This window comes from Stomoxys calcitrans, chromosome 5 (genome assembly GCF_963082655.1).
Source record: "Stomoxys calcitrans chromosome 5, idStoCalc2.1, whole genome shotgun sequence".
NCBI classification, from domain to species: domain Eukaryota; kingdom Metazoa; phylum Arthropoda; class Insecta; order Diptera; family Muscidae; genus Stomoxys; species Stomoxys calcitrans.
The window spans coordinates 156,158,728-156,178,243 of NC_081556.1; the positions used below are offsets into that span (position 1 = coordinate 156,158,728).

At 39.9% G+C, this 19,516-nt stretch overlaps 1 protein-coding gene across 1 annotated transcript; it reads right to left on the reverse strand.

Moving 5' to 3' along the window:
- Positions 1 to 322: 322 nt before the first annotated feature.
- Positions 323 to 16,551, reverse strand: LOC106081930 (multidrug resistance protein homolog 49). Its single transcript, XM_013244203.2, has 11 exons — positions 16,436 to 16,551; positions 11,311 to 11,458; positions 11,057 to 11,250; positions 8,010 to 8,154; positions 7,804 to 7,904; positions 6,146 to 7,737; positions 5,881 to 6,056; positions 5,539 to 5,805; positions 5,033 to 5,478; positions 4,555 to 4,717; positions 323 to 1,105 (listed from the first exon to the last, which is right to left on the reverse strand). Exons 2-11 carry the CDS (start codon positions 11,431 to 11,433, stop codon positions 356 to 358), a joined length of 3,957 nt encoding a protein of 1,318 aa, XP_013099657.2. The 5' UTR covers positions 11,434 to 11,458; positions 16,436 to 16,551; the 3' UTR covers positions 323 to 355.
- Positions 16,552 to 19,516: the final 2,965 nt, after the last annotated feature.

The window sequence follows — 19,516 nt, forward strand, 5'->3', positions numbered from 1 at the left end:
TTAATGCCGTCGAACCTGGTCTGCTGTTAACAGCTGTTTGCGTGAGACCACATTATTAAATCCGCCATGGTTGTTGGACAAGTGACCTAACCTTCTTAAGTGAACCCCATATTGGACTTTCTGGCAGCTTCAATTATGACCGCCTACATATGTTAATTTGAAACTCTAAAATGCTAACATAACATATCATTATTAAATGCTTTGAAAGGCAATTTCTCTACAATTTCTGAAACAGTCTGGAAAAAACAGCATATTTTCTTATATGCATAAATTCCTTTTTTATTTTCATTGAAAATAGATAACAAGGAAATAAAAGTGCTCTTATTCTAATTAATTTAAGATTCATTAAAATATCTTAAGCTACTTGTTGCATCATGTACAGATCGTAGTACAAGCCTTTTTTGGCCATCAATTCAGCGTGAGTTCCTTTTTCCACAATGACACCCTTTTTCAAAACACAAATTAGATCGGCATCATGTACTGTGGTCAAACGGTGTGCTATGGTCACACAAGTTCGCCCACTGCGAGCAGCATCCAAAGCCTCCTGCACCACCTTCTCGCTCTCCATGTCCAAGGCCGATGTGGCCTCATCCAATATAAGAATGGTGGGATTTCTTACCATTGCCCTGGCTATGGCAATACGCTGCTTCTGTCCTCCCGACAACTGAGTTCCCTTGTTGCCCAGCGATGTATCATAGCCTTGGGGAAGGGACGTTATAAAATCATGTACATTAGACTTTTTGGCAGCTTCCATTATCTCCGCCATGGGTATATTGTTGCGGAAATTATCGCCATAGGCTATGTTCTCGGCAATGGAACGATCAAAGAGCACAGGTTCCTGAGAGACAAGACCCATTTTGGAGCGCAAGGAGTCAATGGGGAATTCGGTGGTTGAAGTGTTGCTGAGATTGACCGTACCATGCACAGGGTCATAGTAGCGCAAGAGCAATTGGACACAAGTGGATTTGCCAGACCCTGATGGTCCCACCAAAGCCACAGTATTGCCTTTGGGAATTTTCAAATTGAAATTATCCAAGATAGGTATGCCTTTTCTGGTGGGATATTCAAAGTAGACCTGGTCATAGGTAATGTCGCCATCACATTTCTGAAAGATAGAATGAAATAATTAAAGTTGTGAATAATGAGAAGCTGAGAAGCCATTAAGCTGATTTTAATTTGAATGATTATTCAATGATTAAACGTTCCGGAATGGCAAAATTGCTTTGGATTTTAATAAAATCACATATATGAACTCCTAGGTTAGGTCAGGTTAGGTTTACGTGGAAGTCTGCCATTAGACTCATTTTCGTCCATTGTGATACCACAGGAACAGAAGAAGGAAGATGCCTTCTAGTTCATACCGTTGAATCATCCAGATCGCTTAAAAAAGCCTAACAACTTGCGAACGTTCACATCCGCTAAATCAGTCAGATCCTCAAAGAAATGAGAACCTAAAGTTGAACTTCTTCTGCGGAAGGGTGTTCCAGTGCGGAACACACACACAGAAGGTGTTCTATAGTCTTTTCTTTTTCGATGTCCTCCCAGCTTCTGCAAAGATCGTTACTGCCAACCCTCATTCTGTCAGCATGTTTTCCTATTACACAGTGACCTGTCATTACGGACACAATGACTGAGACGTCTGCTCTAGCCAATGACAGCAAAGCAGTAGACCTCTTCAAGTCTAGATTAGGCCACATAGTTTAGGAATGCTAACAGTCCCCTCTTGTGATTATTTATCATTTGTTGACCTTCGGGATGTTTTAAGAGTACATCCCAAAGCCCACCTAGTCGCCTAGTTTGGAACCATCCGTATAGAAGTCTATTCTATTATCAGGGATGTCGTAGTTCCAATCAATTTTATCAAGAATAGTGCTACAGAAATATAAATCAGAAAGCGGCCCAGGCAGGATGTAATCCACACTGCCTGGCACATTGGACATTGTATCAAGGATAATATAGTGTCCGTAGCCGCCACATGGCCAAATAGAATGCTCCCTTAGCCTCACGGCAGTGGTCGCAGCAATTTGTTTAGCCACAAGGCCCAGAGACATTAGATGTAGCATTAAATTCAGTGCATCAGATGGTGTCGTCCTCAGCGCGGCTGTGATGCACTAACAAGCCATCTTTTGTGTCCGGTTGCGTATTGAACAGTAGGTGGACTTTTCAAGCGCCATCCAACGAACCACAATACCATGTAGCATTATTGGAAATTTTGCCCATGAACATTCCACTAAGGAACGGGGGCAAACTTCTCACATATCAATGAGTGTAGTCCGATTCAAGTTTTAAGCTCCATGATAAGGGGCTTCCTTTTTAGAGCCGAGTCCGAACGGCGTGCCGCAGTGCGACACCTCTTTGAAAGAAGTTTTACATGGCATAATACCTCACAAATGTTGCCAGCATTAAGAGGGGAAAGCCAACGCTGAAATTTTTTTCTGATGGTCTCGCCAGGATTCGAACCCAGGCGTTTAGCGTCATAGGCGGACATGCTAACCTCTGCGCTGCGGTGGTCTACATAACATTTACTGCAGTATAGACCTAGTGCATAACAAGCGGCTAATACCCCCAACTTTTGCCAGGGCTCTCTTGCAGGTGCATAGGGCAAGAGTTGCATTCTTGCTTTTTCCATAATGTTGGATTTTTAGTTCAATTTAATGTCCAGCAAAACACCCATGTATTTTCGGTAGCCCACTTCACTGTTGCACGTAGAGCCTCCTGAAGTAAATAGCTTAGAGTGCTGTGAAACTATCCCCTAATCACAACTGCCACGTCCTTTTTCTTCCGGAGACAATAATATATTGTTAATGGCTATATTCCAAAGTAGAGGAGACATTAAACCTCCTTGAGGCGTTCCTTTGCTGACCCATCTTTAAAGATCCACAGATCCCAAGCCTGCTGTTATGCATTTTTTAGTAAGTAAGTTATTAATAAACTTTCGTACGGTAAAGTTGATGCCTAGAAACCCCATTTCCTTCATGATTGACGTCGGTTTTACGTTACTGAAAGCACCTTCAATGTCAAGAAATCCTACCAGTGTATATTCCTTGACAGCGAGAGAACCCTCTATATAGCCGACTCGGTCGTAAAAGACTGTTTCAAAAGAGTTGCCTTTCCTATATGCATGCTGCTGACGCGACAGGGGATCTACAGGGATCTTTGTCCAATGATATGATTCCATCAAACTCTCAATAGTCTTCAGCATAAACAGTCTAATAGGACGAAAATCCTTCGCCATCGTGCGGTAGGGTTTTTCCGCTTTCGGAATGAAAATGACCTTCGTGTCGCTCCATCACACAGGTATATATGACATGCTGATACAAGTAGAGTATATCTCCCTAAGCCAGGGAACCAGCCTATCTGACACAGCTTTTAATTCAACCGGTGATACATCATCAGGGCCTGACGACTTAATGGAGTCGAAAATTCTTATCGCCCAAAGGATTTTCGGCTCAGACACAATTTTCCTAACAACCTCCGACGAATGCATACCAGTGACAACTTCTTCTGGTCCCACGTTGTCCGTTGGAGAATTTCCTGGGAAATGTGTATCAACGAGTAGTAGTGTCTGACACTGAGTGTATCCTTTAAGATACATTGCGCCTATAGAGGGCACAATTTTCATCCGATGGGACAAACATTTTGTACAAGGATTTCACTCATGACTTTCACCTAATAATAATAATATATTTGATAAGCAGCTCACCCCTTTCCCCATATCGGGTGATGTACATTAGCATCACTTCCTACAACGAGACTCTTTTTCCCTGCAAAAGCGGCTTTAACCACCAACATAAGGCTCTGAATCGTGTGCCATATATGACGAGGTGACCAACTTTAGGGCCCTGCCAAGAGGCACCCAGACCACAGACCACCTAGGGCTTTGAAAGTGTGCAATTGATCTCGATAGCACCGCAGATCTGAATATTTCAAAATTCAAAGTGTTATCTCCATCCGTTCTCGAATGGCATATGTTTTACTAATTTTTTCGATTCTATTCCACTGTGCGTCATTCTGTGTTGCCATATATGAAATAGTGTAGTTTTAACTTTTTCAGCGTCAACGCAACGCACGAAATAAAGCACAACGCGCTCATTATGATCCAGCCCTTTAGAACTAAACAGAATGAGCGCGTTGAGGAACAGAATGAGCGCGTTGGCAACACCGAATGACGCTCAGTTTCAAGCCTCAAAGCTGATTTTTTTTTTAACTTTTCCTCATTGCTTTTGGGAAATTTTGTGTGCAGAGTTGCATTTTTGCAACGCGATGCTCAAAACCAAAGCTCATTCTGTTTTGGCCTTTAGAATGTCAATATAATCAAGAATGTGATCTCAGATCATACATATTTCGATTGGATTAGGATTTATACCCACCCCATCCTATGGTGGTGGGTATAAAAATCGATCGATCGGGTAGACAAACAGTTGGACGGAATCTATATCAAGAATACATTTGCTTTATGGTGTTGGAATTGACATATGGATTTCCCTCCATTCATCGCGGAGTAGTGGATATGAAATTTCCCATAGCACAAAACTTAAATTTTCTCATACTTACCTCGGATGTGTTATAGGGCGCCGATGCAGGATTTTGCATATTAGGCACGCGTTGAAACAGTTTCAACAGACGACCCGCAGACAGGATAGCTTCATTCACATTTGGGGTGTATGCCAAAGCTTGACCCAACATCCAAGAACCAAAAATTAAAGCCTCTGAGACCCTGTAACGAAAATATAAGCATCAGGTCTTATTGAACAGAAATGGAGATTTTCATCCAAAAAAAGATCACGATTTACTCTTAATTTTGTGTTGATGGTCACTTTGAGTTTAGATTTTCAACCGAATTGTTAAATTTTGAAAGTGATTATGAACAAACGTTATTTTTGCGTTGATAGTCCTAGTTGAGGAGATATGAGCAATCAAAGTTTTTGAACTGAATTTTAAATTTTGTACCGAATTTCATTAGAATTTTTAAATCTACTAAGTGATCACAAATAAGCCAGTGTAATGAGCTAGGAACCCTAGTTTTGCTTACTTTATAATATTCGCATAATCAATTTTGCCATCGGCTACTAACAGTCCTCCATAGTACAGGGATATGCCATAAGCCAGAAGTGGAGCAGATTGACCCAAGCCAAAGATCATGCCGCGGTAGCGTAGTTTTTTCACACATGCTTCATTTACCAAGTCGATTTGCTCATTGTAGCGCTGTACAATGTCACGCTCTTGACCCAAACTGGTAACGGTGCGAATATTCGATATGGCTTCCACAGCCACTTGTGAGGCCCTTTCCATGGAAGCTTTCTCGTCCAATACAAAGGTCTCAGTGAATCGGGCTTCCAGTATTATGGAAAAACATACAAATGGCACTGTGATCAAAGTGACCAAAGTCATATTCCAAGAGTAAAAGAAGGCCACGATTACGCCAACCATAATGGTAGACATAGCCTGGACTATTACACCAATGCGAGCACCAGTAGCCTAAACAAAAAAGAGAGAGAGAGGTTACTATTGGCCTACAAATGTGTTGTCTGCACCTACTCCCTGCACATTGGAACAATCGCCTGCCAAACGTGCACAAAGTGCACCCACCGAATTTTTGGGATCATCGAAATAACCGATTTCTTGGCTCAACAGAGTTTGGAAGGTCGTATTCCTAAGACGCGAGGTCATTTTCACTCCGGCCGTATTAAACATGTAAGACTGCAGCAATGTTCCCACTCCGGCAATGACACCTATGGTCAAAAACATATAAGAAAGGAAATTGGCTTCCGATTTGATAACCTCATCAGTTTCGTCTCCTAAAATCTGTAAGCATAAAATTTCCAATTAACAACAATGATTAGATGTCAGAGGTCACACGTAACGCATTTGATCACCTACCCCAAAGAAATCGCCAAAAAATACTGCCCACACAGGAAAGGTGGCGCCATGCATCATGGAGGCTATGCAGCCGACTACCAGAAATCTCCATTCTGGGCCATTCAAACGCATCAGTTGGAGAAAGGAAATTTTATATTTTTCCTCCTCCTTTGACTTCTTCTTTTTTCGAGATTTCTCTGCGAAGGGGACAATGTGAGAAGGGAAGGGGGAATGTAATGCAATTAGAGTATAATTTGAATGGTCGCACATGTCTATGTTTACTTACTTTTCTCGCCAATGTCGTGTTCGTATCCTTTGTTATCCACCCCTTGTTTTGTTTGTTGTACATTCAAGTCCCCATTGCCAACATACCCTTCATCGGAGTCAGACTCGTCAGAGTCGTCATCATTGAAGTCGATGTCCTCATCCTTCTTCGAGTTGTGATTCTTATGAAATTCGTAATGAGATTTCTCTGTTGATGCATTGACTTGTTCCCTGCGCTGGGAGATCTTTACGAGTTGATAGTACAAACCACCCCTGGCCATGAGCTCGTCGTGAGTGCCCTGCTCTGCCACCACTCCGTCTTTGACAAAGACAATATTGTCCGCGTTGGTTATGGTGGAAAGGCGATGGGATACCACCAAAGTGGTCCTGCCTTTGCTGGCCACCTCCAAGGCATCTTGCACACGACGCTCTGATGTGGGGTCCAAGGCAGAGGTGGCCTCATCCAAGAGCAGTATTTTGGGATCCCTGATAAGAGCACGGGCTATGGCTATACGTTGTTTTTGCCCTCCTGACATTTGGGCTCCCCGCTCCCCCACCAATGTCTGATAGCCTTGGGGCAGTCGGATAATGAAGTCATGGCAATTGGCTATGCGCGCTGCTTTCTCTATGTCTTCCATGGTACAATCGGGCTTGCCATAGCGTATATTTTCCTCAATTGTGGTGGCAAATAGGACAGGTTCTTGACCCACTACGCCGATTTGGGAGCGCAGCCAAGCCACATTTAGGCTGCGTAAATCTTTGCCATCCAACTTCACAGAACCCTGCAAAGGATCATAGAAACGTTGCATCAGCTGCATAGCTGTGGATTTGCCACATCCTGAGGGACCCACAAAAGCCACTGTCTGTCCTCGCTTGATGTTCAGCGATAGGCCCTTGAGGACTTCCACATCGGCACGGGCCGGATAACGGAAGTAAATATTTTCAAATTCAATATTTCCCACCACCTCTTGGGGTCTATCACCTCCCTCATCGAATGGATCAATAGAAGATTTACGATCGATGGTGGAAAATATGCTGTAAGCAGCTCCTCGAGCCGTTGCAAAGGATTCCAAGTGGGGCGAAGAAAAACCCAGGTTTTGAGCCCCCATTATAACGCCAAACAATATGATGACCAAAACTGCAGGGGTATAATGCCTGTCCTCCTCAAAGCGTTCTTCCAGAATTAAATTTACACCATACCACATGGCAATGGCATAACAGCAGTAGATGAGAAACCACATGGTGCCCGCTCCTATGCCCGAATACAGGCCCTTTTTACGACCCACAACTTCTGCTGGCAGAAGCCGAGCAGCAAAACGCTCCTGCTCCTTGCGTTCGCCACTGAAAGCAAAGACAGTACGAATACCCCCCAACACCTCTTCGGCCACCGAACCGGCACCCGAATAGGCCTTTAGCTCCTTCTCTGTTAGCGAGCTCTGTATCTTGGCCACCATTGCTGTGGAGAGAATGATAAGGGGACATGTGGCCAGTATTACTAGGGTTAACTTCCAGCCATAGACGAAAGAGGCTACAATGCCTATAACAAAGGTCATCACGAGATACACAAAGATGGCAATTTTCTCATTGATTCCCTCCTTCATTTTGTTGAGATCCCTGAAAATTTTTGTTTCGATATCAGACTTAATCTTGTAGCAAATAATTGAATTCGTATTCACATACTCTGACATTTGGCTGGCAAAATTTTTGCCCGAGGTGGTATCGAACCATGACATATCTTGTCTCAGAATTGATTCCAGGTAGATTTTCCGAATGCGGCCAAGCTGCCAAGAAAATGTAGAAAAAGTTAGGAATTATAAGACATCACTGCCAATTATGGTTCTCATAGGACGTTATTAGGTTTCCGTTTGTTATGTTTTTTTGCATACCTGTTTCATAGCAACTCTGTTTAGGATATCCACCGCTATGGCTATCACAATTATCATGGCCACAACTCCAGCTAATGAGCCTAAACCAAACGCCAATGCATCTTCCCGTATCGCCTGCATATTCTCTTCGTATGAGGCATCGGTTCTGAAAACACAAATAAAATGAGTCCATGGATTTCGATTCTTGCACAGTGGGAAGTTTTTTCCAAAAATGTTAGTTTAAATGAGATGAAATGCAAGCAAATTGTATTTCTATATTATTTCCATGCTACTAGGAGGCCAGCGCACAGTGGGAGAAAATAAAAAAAATAGTAAAAAATATGCCGTATGAGAACGGGTAGAGATATCCCTTTGAAATTTGGAATGGTTAGAGCTGAAGAGATAGCCCTAGATTGTCCCGGCGCTTAAAGTTGGTAACCTCGGTACTTCGAAAAATTGCTGAGGCTGCCAAATCGTAGCGCTGAGGTTAACATATCCGCCTATGACGCTAAACCTCTGGGTTCGAATCCTGGCGAGACCATTAGAAAAAATGTCATCTGTGGTTTTCCCCTCCTGGGCAGCATTTGTGAGGTATTATGCCATGTAAAACTTCTCTCCAAAGAGGTGTCGCACTGCGGCACGCCGTGCGGACTCGGCTATAAAGAGGAGGCCCCTTATCATTGAGCTTAAAACTTGAATCGGACTGCACTCATTGATTTGTGAGAAGTTTGCCCCTGTTCCTTAGTGGAATGTTCATGGGCAAAATGTGCATTTGCCAAATCTTCGTTTGTGGTCTGATTTCCAAATTTTGTTGAATAATACTCAAAAATTCCTACAAAAAGTCCGCTTGAGGTATACAATATCTCCACTGGTTTCGAAGATATTCAACATTTAATTTTCTTTTGCAATTTTGCCTGAGACTTGATTTGCATTTTGCAATTTATGATGGCATTTGTGTTTTGATTCTTATTTTTATGCATGATTTGTATTTGTGTCAACATTCATAACAACTTTGCTGCAAAAAATGTCCACATTTTCAGTGAAAAGGAATATCCCTATTTAGGATCTTAATCCATAAAAGCCACATTTATTATACGATTTTGCTGAAATTTGTGACAGTAAGTTGTGTTAGGCCCTACAACATCCTTCTTTCATTTGGCCCAGATCGGTTGAGATTTGGATATGGCTGGCATTAGACCGATCTCACGATTTAAGGTCCTGCGCCCATAAAAGGCCCATTTATTATCCGATATTTCCAAAATTTGAGACAGTGAGTTGTGTTGGGACCTTCGATATCCTTATTCAATTTGGATCAGATCGGTACAGATTTGGATATAGCTGCCATATAGACCGATGTCTCGATTTAAGGTTTTGAGCGCATAAAAGGCGCATTTATTGTCCGATTTCGCCGCAATTTGGGACAGTGAGTTAAGTTAATCCCCTCGACATACTTCTGCAATTTGGCACAGATCGGTAAAGATTTGAATAAAGCTGCCACATAGACCGATCTCTTGATTTAAAGTTTTGGACCCATAATAGGCGCATTTATTGTCCGATATCGCCGAAATTTGCGACAGTGAGTTGTGTTAGGCCTTTCGACATCCTTCTTAAATTTAGCTCAGAGCGGTAAAGATTTGAATAAAGCTGCCATATAGACCGATCTCTCGATTTACGGTTTTGAACCCATAAAAAGCGTATTTACTGTCCGATGTTGCCGAATCTTGGGACAGTTAGTTGTGTTAGGCCCTTCGACATCCCTCTTAAATTTGGCCCAGATCGGTACAGATTTGCATATAGCTGCCATATAGACCGATCGCTCCATTTAAGGTTTTGGGGGCCATAAAAGGCGCATTTGTTGTCCGAGTTCGTCGAAATTTGGGACAGTGAGTTGTGTTAGGCTCTTCTACATTTTTCTAAAACTTGGCCCAAATCGGTTCAGATTTGGATATAGCTGCCATATAGACCGATATCTCGATTTAAAGTTTTGGCTCCATAAAAGGCACATTTATAATCCGATTTCACTGAAATTTGACACATACGTGTCAAATTTATTGTCAATAAATTTGTTTATTTATTGTCAATAGTTTAGGTTAAGTTTTAATGGCTTGTCCACCATGAAAAGGTGAGTTCACTAGGTGGCCAGTACTTATACATAAGGAGAATTTACAAGATGAGTGTTGGGGCCGAGCATCAATATGGCACTATCGTATCTGCTAAACCATGTTAGGACTATATATGTCGTGAAAACAAACGGTTTATTGAGGAATGCCACATTTTTTGACCTCACTGTTCTTGAACCCGCAGCCAATAGGACCGTCATATATCCTGATTTCGAACACTCTAAAACCTTTCCCAGCATTTCTTTTGTGGCTATTGTTATGGCACAGAGCTCTGCCTGAAAGATATACACTCGTCCAGCAGTCTCACGTATATACCGATGTTGTGTGTGTCGGAGTACAGAACTAAATACAGTCCCTGTCCCCATCTTGGAGCTACCTATAAAGGCCGATATATCATTCTCTTCTCTTTCGGTTGGAAAGACGGCTCGAATTCTCCTACCACTAAGCGAGGGGCCGTCTTGTTGTTTCCTTAAGGTATGCCTGAAGTTTTCCGGCGTATGACCCTCCCTCGCCTTCAAGTCTATTTTGGTAATAAAATTGTTTTGTTTGAAGTGTTAAGTGCTACTATTTTGTAATAAGCATAATTGCTTGTTTACATTAACGATACATTAGTTCTACATTTACAGTACATTAACGAGAGCATAACCAGGCGTTAAATGTACACCCATATAAGAACATATATTTTGTATGTACCTGTAAATAATGGGTCACTTCGTCACATATATAGAAAAGTCTTCCGTTTTCAAAAGGAGATATGAAAAGCTAATCTTTAAAGGTGTGCCGCTCAGCGCTACACTGTTCGGACTAGGCTGTCAGAAGGAGATGGATCACTCATTGTTTAAGGGTATATTCGTGACTTATATGTAATTTTGCTATTTGCAAAGCCATTGAATGTTTTGGTGGGCTGATGACGTCTAATTATTTCTGATTTTATCATAAAAAACTTACAGTTTTCTGCCACCTCCGAAAATGTGCAGCAATAATGTCGAAGATGATGTGCCATTAGCCACAGTTCGATCAACTAGCAGAGATGTAAATTCACCATAAATAACAATGGAAAAGGGCATACCTCCTGCACCCACTGATGCGCATATAATACCAAGACCTATAAGAAATCGTTCACAAACAGTGGAATAGCGGAACTGTAAAAAAAAATTAGAATAAATATTTTTTGTTTCAATTTGAATTTTTAAAACACTTGCCAATTGGAAAAATGATATTCCTGGTGCTTTTTCAGGCTTAGCATTTGTCTTTAGCACTTCCTTTCCAGTTGATGGTCTGGTTATTTGTTCCAAATCATATTTCCTTTTTGATTTATTCTTCATTTTCTACAAGATTCGATGAATGGCTCTGAAAAATATCAACCATAGTTTTCTTACATTAGAAATCAAATATCCAGTTTATTGGAAGTTCTCAAATTATACAATAACAAATTTATAAACTCTGATGAATTGTCATATTACAATATTACAGTAGAGGACCACTAATAGTTTGCCAAACTGAGATATGTCGGAACTTGCATAAAAACAATTTTATGCAGTTTTAACTTTGAGATTACAACACGAATTAATAGTTGATCATACGAAGGAGGTATTTAATCGACTGAGTGTTCAGTCTATCGCCACTTTACTAGTATATAGGTTGCCTCATTTTCAAGAATAGACAGACGGTTGTGTTTTACGTTTTAGGCCTATTTTAGATTTATTTATTTACTAAATAGTTATTTTTGGCAAATATAGTGACAGCTGCACAAACAATACTGGAGCAATCATGTTTTTGTACCGGCTGCAAACGGGAGTTGAACTGCGCTACATAGTGTTCTTAGAAATAAGATTCAGAGAAAAATGTTTATTAAACAAGTAAAAAGAAGTTAAGTTCGGTCGGGCCAAACTTTGGATACCCACCACCTTGGGTATGTATATGTAATTTTGGGCCTAAAACAACTAACTGTCCCAAATTTCGACGACATCGGACAACAAATGCGCCTTTTATGGGCCCAAGACCTTAAATCGAAAGATCGGTCTATATGGCAGCTATATCCACATCGGGACCGATTTGAGCCAAATTGAAGAAGGATGTCGACTGGCCTAAAATAACTCACTGTCGCCAATTTCTGCGACATAGGACAATAAATGCGCCTTTTATGGGCCCAAAACCTCAAATCGAGATATCGATCCATATGGCAGCTATATTCAAATCTGAATCGATCTGAGCCAAATTAAACAAGGATGTCGGGGGCCCTAACACAACTCACTGTTCCAAATTTTGGCGAAATCGGACAATAAATGCGCCTTTTTTGGGGCCAAAAACCTCAAATCGAAAGATCGGTCTATATGGCAGCTATATCCACATCGGGACCGATCTGGGCCAAATTGAAGAAGGAGGTCGACTGGCCCAACACAACTCACTGTCTCAAATTTTGGCAAAATCGGAAATTAAATGTGGCTTTTATGGGCCTAAGACCGGTCTATATGACAGCTATATCCAAATCTGGCCAAATTGAAGGAAGACGTCGAAGACGGTTTAACACAACTAACTGTCCCAAATTTCAGTAAAATCGGATAATAAATGTGGCTTTTATGGGCCTAAGACCCTAAATCGGTGGATCGGTCTATATGTGGGCTATATCAAGATATAGCCCGATATAGCCCATCCCCGAACTTAGCCTGCTTATGGACAAAAAAAGAATCTGTGTAAAGTTTCAGCTAAATATCTCTATTTTTAAGGACTAGCGTGATTTCTATAGACGGACGGACATGGATAGATGGTCTTAGATTTTTACGCTGATCAAGAATATATATACTTTTTAGGTTCGGTAATGGCTATTTCGATGTGTTGCAAACGGAATGACAAAATGAATATACCCCATTCCTTCGGTGGTGGGTATAAAAATATGGCATTCAACTATAGGAAAGTATAGTTGTCCATAACATGGTGTACTACTGAAGTGTGTTAAATTGATCAAGATTCAAATAATGAACCTACAACCGATGAATAATCACGATCTAAGGGTGGGGGGTGTGTTAATTTTGTCACTTTGTTTTTAACACATCCAAAAATTCCTTTCCCTATTCCATAACGCAACAGTGACAAACTTCTCGTGAGTACTTCTCAGGCGTCCAGCGTCTTAGGCGGATATGCGCATCTCTGCAACCTCAACCTGACTTTAGACACAGCGGAAAATTTTGAAAATTTGCTCACTCATTGATACGTAAGAATTTGGCCACTGTTTCTTAGTGGAATGTTCATGGGCAAATTTTATTTTCCTCAAGTCACACCTCAAAGTTCAAAAGAATAATTTTGTCCAATCCATTTTTTAATATGTTTTTAACATACACGTAACTCATTGAAATTTTTTATACTTTCAAGACGACCTAATTAATACAACTTTGATATAAATCTTAAAAGCAGAGTATTGTAATTTAACACTAGGTACAGTAAAGCTAATGAAAACATAATATAATAAGTAAAAGCGTGGAAAGTTTGGTCTGGACGAATCTTATATACCCTTCACCATGAATCGCATTTGTCAAGTTCTTTGTCCGGTATCTGTTTATAGGCAAACAAAGGATAATGGAGAAGAATTGCTACTAGAGCTATATCAGGTTATGAACCGATGCGGGACATACATGGCTTGGATGCTGGAGTCTATAGTAATATTTCAACCAAATCGGATGAGAGCTTGAGCTTCTAGAGGGCGCAATTCTTTTCCGATTTGGCTGAAATTTTGCACGTTGCGTTTCGTTATGAATTCCAACGTCTTCGCCAAGTATGGTTCAAATGGGTCTATAACCTTATATAGCTGCCATATAAACCGATCTGCCGATTTGACTTTGTGAGCCTCTAAAAAGCGCGGCCTGATTTGATTGAAAATTTGCACAATGACTTTTTCCATGTCCCTAACATACCTGCTAAATATGGTCTGAATCGGTCCATAAACTGATAGCTTCCATATATACCAATCTGCCGATTTTACTTCTTGAGCCTACAGAGGACGCAATTCTTATCCAAATATACATGAGAATTTGTTGTTACTTTCTCCGATTATCTTTTTATACCCACCAACATAGGATGGGGGCATACTAATTTAGTCATTCCGTTTGTAACACCTCCAAATAATCTTCTAAGACCCCATAAAGTATACATATTCTTGATCATCTCGTTCCCAAAATACTCGCAATTTAAGTCTCACGCCGCAAACATCGCGCATCTCTCACCCTTTGTCTTTAAGGTTACTATCGCTTGTGTTGAAATGCCACCTAATCACCGATGTTTTCTTTGTTTTTAAGTCTGTTTTACATACACCCACCCATCTCACCACGGCACGCTCTCACCCTAACAGTCAGAGTGGTGAAAGTATTTCTTGTAGAATTAGCCATAATTTATGACACGACTACAGAAAACTTCATCAGCTTGGCGATTAGCCGAATATGGCCAACTCGAAGCAATTGATTGTCCATGCGCTCTTCAGAGCTTTGGTGAGCTAAATTGATTTATTGGAGGGAAATATGTTTATTTTCATTTTGTAATTGTTTTTATACCCACCACCGAAGGACGGGGGTATATTCATTTTGTCATTTCGTTTGCAACACATCGAAATATCCATTTCCGACCCCATAAAGTATATATATTCTTGATCAGCTTAAAAATCTAAGACCATCTAGCCATGTCCGTCCGTCTGTCTGTAGAAATCACACTACAGTCTTTAAAAATAGAAATATTGAGCTGAAACTGTGCACAGATTCTTTTTTTGTCCATAAGCAGGTTAAGTTCGGGGATTGGCTATATCTTGATATAGCCCCCATATAGACCGATCCACCGATTTAGGGTCTTAGTCCCATAAAAGCCACATTTATCATCCCATTTTTCTGAAATTTGGGACAGTGAGTTGTGTTAAGCCCTTCGACGTCCTTCTTCAATTTGGCTCAGATCGGTCCAGATTTGGATATAGCTGCCATGTAAACCGATCCGCCGATTTAGGGTCTTAGGTCCATAAATGCCACATTTATTACCCGATTTTGCCGCAATTTGGGACAGCGAGTAATGTTAGGCTCTTCGACATCCTTCTTCAATTTGACAAAGATTGGTATAGATTTGGATATAGCTGTCATAAAGACCGATCTCTCCATTTAAGGTTTTGTGCCATTAAAGGGCGCATTTATTGTCCGATGGCGGCGAAATTTGGGACAGTGAGTTGTGTTTGGCCCTTCGACATTCGTCTTCATTTTGGCTCAGATCGGTCCAGATTTACATATAGCTGCCATATGGACCGATCTCTCGATTTAAGGTCTTGAGACCAGAAAAGGCGCATTTGTTGTCCGATAGCGGCGAAATTTGGGATAGTGAGTTGTGTTAGGCCCTTCGACATTTTTCTTCAATTTGGCTCAGATCGGTCCAGATTTGCATATAGCTGCCATATATAGACCGATATCTCGATTTAAAGTCTTGGCCCCATAAAAGGCGCATTTTTAATCCGATTTTGTTAGGCTTTTCGACATCTGTGTTGTATATGGTACAGATCGGTTTATATTTGGATATAACTACTAAAAATTCCATTATTTTGTTATACACAATTGAACAATGACTTATACTTATTAGTATTTGGTCCAAATTGCCACATATTTCGATATAGCTGCTATTGGGCATAAGGTATGTATTTTTCACCGGATTTTGAAGAAGGTGGTTTACATATATACCCGAGGTGGTTGGTATCCAAATTTCGGCCCGGCCGAATTTAACGCCTTTTTACTTGTTTTATTTTTATTCAAGGATTGGACATATTGCTGTGGCAACTTATCACAAATTGATACTTTTGGCTTCAAATTTTTACTTCATCATTCCCTTTCAAACACTTTAAAATATTGATCTGAGAAAAAATGAGTGAAAATTCCGTAAAATAAATGAAAAAAAAAAAATTAAAGATAATAAAAAAAGAAAACAAAAAAAAAAATTAAAAAAATAAAAAAATAAAAAAAAATAAAAGAAAAAATAAAAAAAATAAAATAAAATAAAATAAAATAAAATAAAACAAAAATAAATAAAATAAAAAAAAATAAAATAAAATAAAACGAAATAAAACGAATAAATAATAAAAAATATGCAAAATTAAACATTTCATATTAAATGCAGGAGTTCAATATGTCACTTTTTATATTTTATTCACTGTTGGGCGCAAAAAAGAACATCACTTTCACAACTTCAGACTTGCAAACACCGGGATTTATCATGGACACTGAATCACCACGACGTGGGTAATTTGAGAAGATTTGGCCCTATTATCTCTTTTGCACATCTACATTTTTGCTTTTTCAGGGCCCATTAGATTACCATATATCCAAAAATTTCAAACACAAATGAATCGGTTTGACTGGCGGGGTTAAATGTATTAGCCGATGTTGGTCCCTTTGATACGTATCAATATTTGCAGACAGAGTTCCAACATTGAAACAATCACCATTTAGTGGTTTTTTAATTCAGGCGAGTTCGTCCGGACCGTTTGAACGATTGCGAAAGACTAACATTTAAATTTTGATAAAGGCTTCGACCGTTTGCGGCCTCATAGCAATCATTTTTGCGAATGCGATTTCGTCAGTGTCATTTTAAAACTCTATGGGTTATATAGAGTGAAATGATTGGGGGCTAATAAATTAATAACAACGTACCATCCAACCGTCTATTGATATTGTGTTCCGATAACGTTGAATGGGGGCCTCATAAAATCGTCTAATATTCTAGGCAACAGGTAACACGTTGGTGAGTGGTGAAATACGCTTTTGCATATTCTAAAGTGCTTGTAATGGAATATAAACAAAACTGTGGCTTTGTCATCCCCCTGGGCAGAGGCGTAGTTAAAAAAAAAATAGTGGGGGCGGGGGATTGTGAGAGTTAAACACAATAAGATTTTATATTAAATGATGCATTTTTTTAACTAAAGAAATTCTTGTAGAAAACTTTGCAATATAAGGTTGAAAAAAAAGCTATTTTTATCTATCTTTAGGAAACATGTATCAACAATTCTATTGCTTAGCATAGCGCTATATATATGCATTTTGTGCTGGTTTTTAATAGCGTCTTGTTGGCCATTTTCTAAAAATAGAATGTGTAGCTGGTCAATGACAAAAATGACAAAAAAAGAAAATCAGATTCGATGCATTTTTTTACGGAAACAAACTTTTAACAAAATTCTCAATGTTGTTAACATTTTTGAAGAATGCAAATGCAAATTTTGCCCATGAACATTCTAACAAGGAACATGGGCAAACTTCTCACATATCAATGAGTGCAGTCCGATTCAAGTTTAAGCTCAATGATAAGCCGTCTTCTTTTTATAGCCGAGTCCAAACGGCGTGCCGCAGTGCGACACCTTTTTGGAGAGAAGTTTTGCATGGCATAGTACCTCACAAATGTTGCCAGCATTAGGAGAGGAAAACCACAGCTGAAATTTTTTTCTGATGGTCTCGCCAGGATTCGAACCCAGGCGTTCAGCGTCATGGGCGGACATGCTAACCTTTGAAGAAATATTTGGTAAAAGTAGTATTTTGATAAAAAAAAGGCTTAGGATTTTTAAATTGTGGTATTTTGGGGGCAATATACGAAACTGTTATTAAATATGAGAACTTTTGACTTTCTATTTATTGGGGAGGAGGTAGATGGTTGTCGCCTAAACCCCAAACGAGCTGTGAGTAAACTCATAGAAAAAAGTGTGCTGAAAATAACACATCCTATCTGCTGGCTATTAGTAGTTAATTTTGCTGCTATTGCAGCATTAGCTCTGCTATTACAGTAGGAGTTCTGAAATTTCACAACAGCAGGCTGACTGCTAAAAAATCTGTTGTTTGCTGCTTAATTTATGATGGGTTTGTTAGAATAAATATAATTAAATTTTAATAAATTTTTGCAAAGAGGATTAAAAAAAGAGTTTGTGATAACACACCCACACTACACACACTAATTTTATCACTAATTATTAAATTTATGTTGTTGTTGATTGATTAAACACTCTGTTTCAGTAGTCCACTAGTTCCAAATCTATTTGTTTACTAATTCCCAAATACTAAGGACTTGTTCCACTATTGTTTGCTTTCAGATGGGGAATTTAACATGGATTAGTCATTGGAGTAACCAGTTGACACTGGAACTAGTACTTTTGCTAATTCCAACAAACTAGTTCCGTAATTGATCTCTTCTGACGTTCGTCAATGTTTGAAAAAATATAAGTTTTGTCAGTGGTCGACGAGGAGATTCAAACTCATCATCTTGTATTTGGTAGTCTTCAACGCATTCATAATCACTTTGTTAATGATGGAATAACGCAATAAGCGTTACTACTGTACAGCAATAAGTTTCTCAATTACGTTAAATTTAAACAAGTAAATCGGCGTTAAGTTCGGCAGGGCCGAACTTTGGATTCCCACTATCCCGGGTATAAACGTAAACCACCTTTCGTCAAAATCCGGTGAAAAATGCATACCCCATGCCCCATAGCAGCTATATCGAAGTATGTTCGATTTGGATCAAATAACAAAATATTGATCTTTTTTGTAGCTATATTTAAAAATAAACCGATCTGAACCATATACGACACGGATGTCGAAAAGCCTAATATAAGTCACTGTGTCAAATTTCAGTGAAATCGGATTATAAATGCGCCGTTTATGGGGTCAAGACTTTAAATCCAGATATCGGTCTATATGGCAGCTATATCCAATTCTGGACTGATTTGGGTCAATTGCAGAAAAATGTCGAAAAGCATAACACAACTCAATGTGCCAAATTTCTTCGAAATCGGACAATAAATGCGCCTTTTATGGGCCCAAAACCTCCAATCGAGAGACAGGTCTATGTGGCAGCTATATCCAAATCTGGACCGATCTGAGCCAAATTGCAGAAAGATATCGAAGAGCCTAACACAACTCACTGTCCCAAATTTCAGCGAAATCGGATTATAAATGCGCCTTTTATGAGCCCAAAACCTCCAATCGAGAGATAGGTCTATGTGGCAGCTATACCCAAATCTGGACCGATCTGAGCCAAATTGCAGAAAGATATCGAAGAGCCTAACACAACTCACAGTGCCAAATTTCTTCGAAATCGGACAATAAATGCGCCTTTTATGGGCCCAAAACCTCCAATCGAGAGATAGGTCTATGTGGCAGCTATATCCAAATCTGGGCCGATCTGAGCCAAATTGCAGAAAGATATCGAAGAGCCTAACACAACTCACTGTCCCAAATTTCAGCGAAATCGGATTATAAATGCGTCTTTAATGGGCCCAAGATCTTAAATCGAGAGATCGGTCTATATGGCAGCTATATCCAAATCTGGACCCATTGAGGAAAAAGGTTGAAAAAGGATGTTTGAGGGCCTAAGAGAACGTACTGTTCCAAATTTCAGTAAAACCGCATAAAA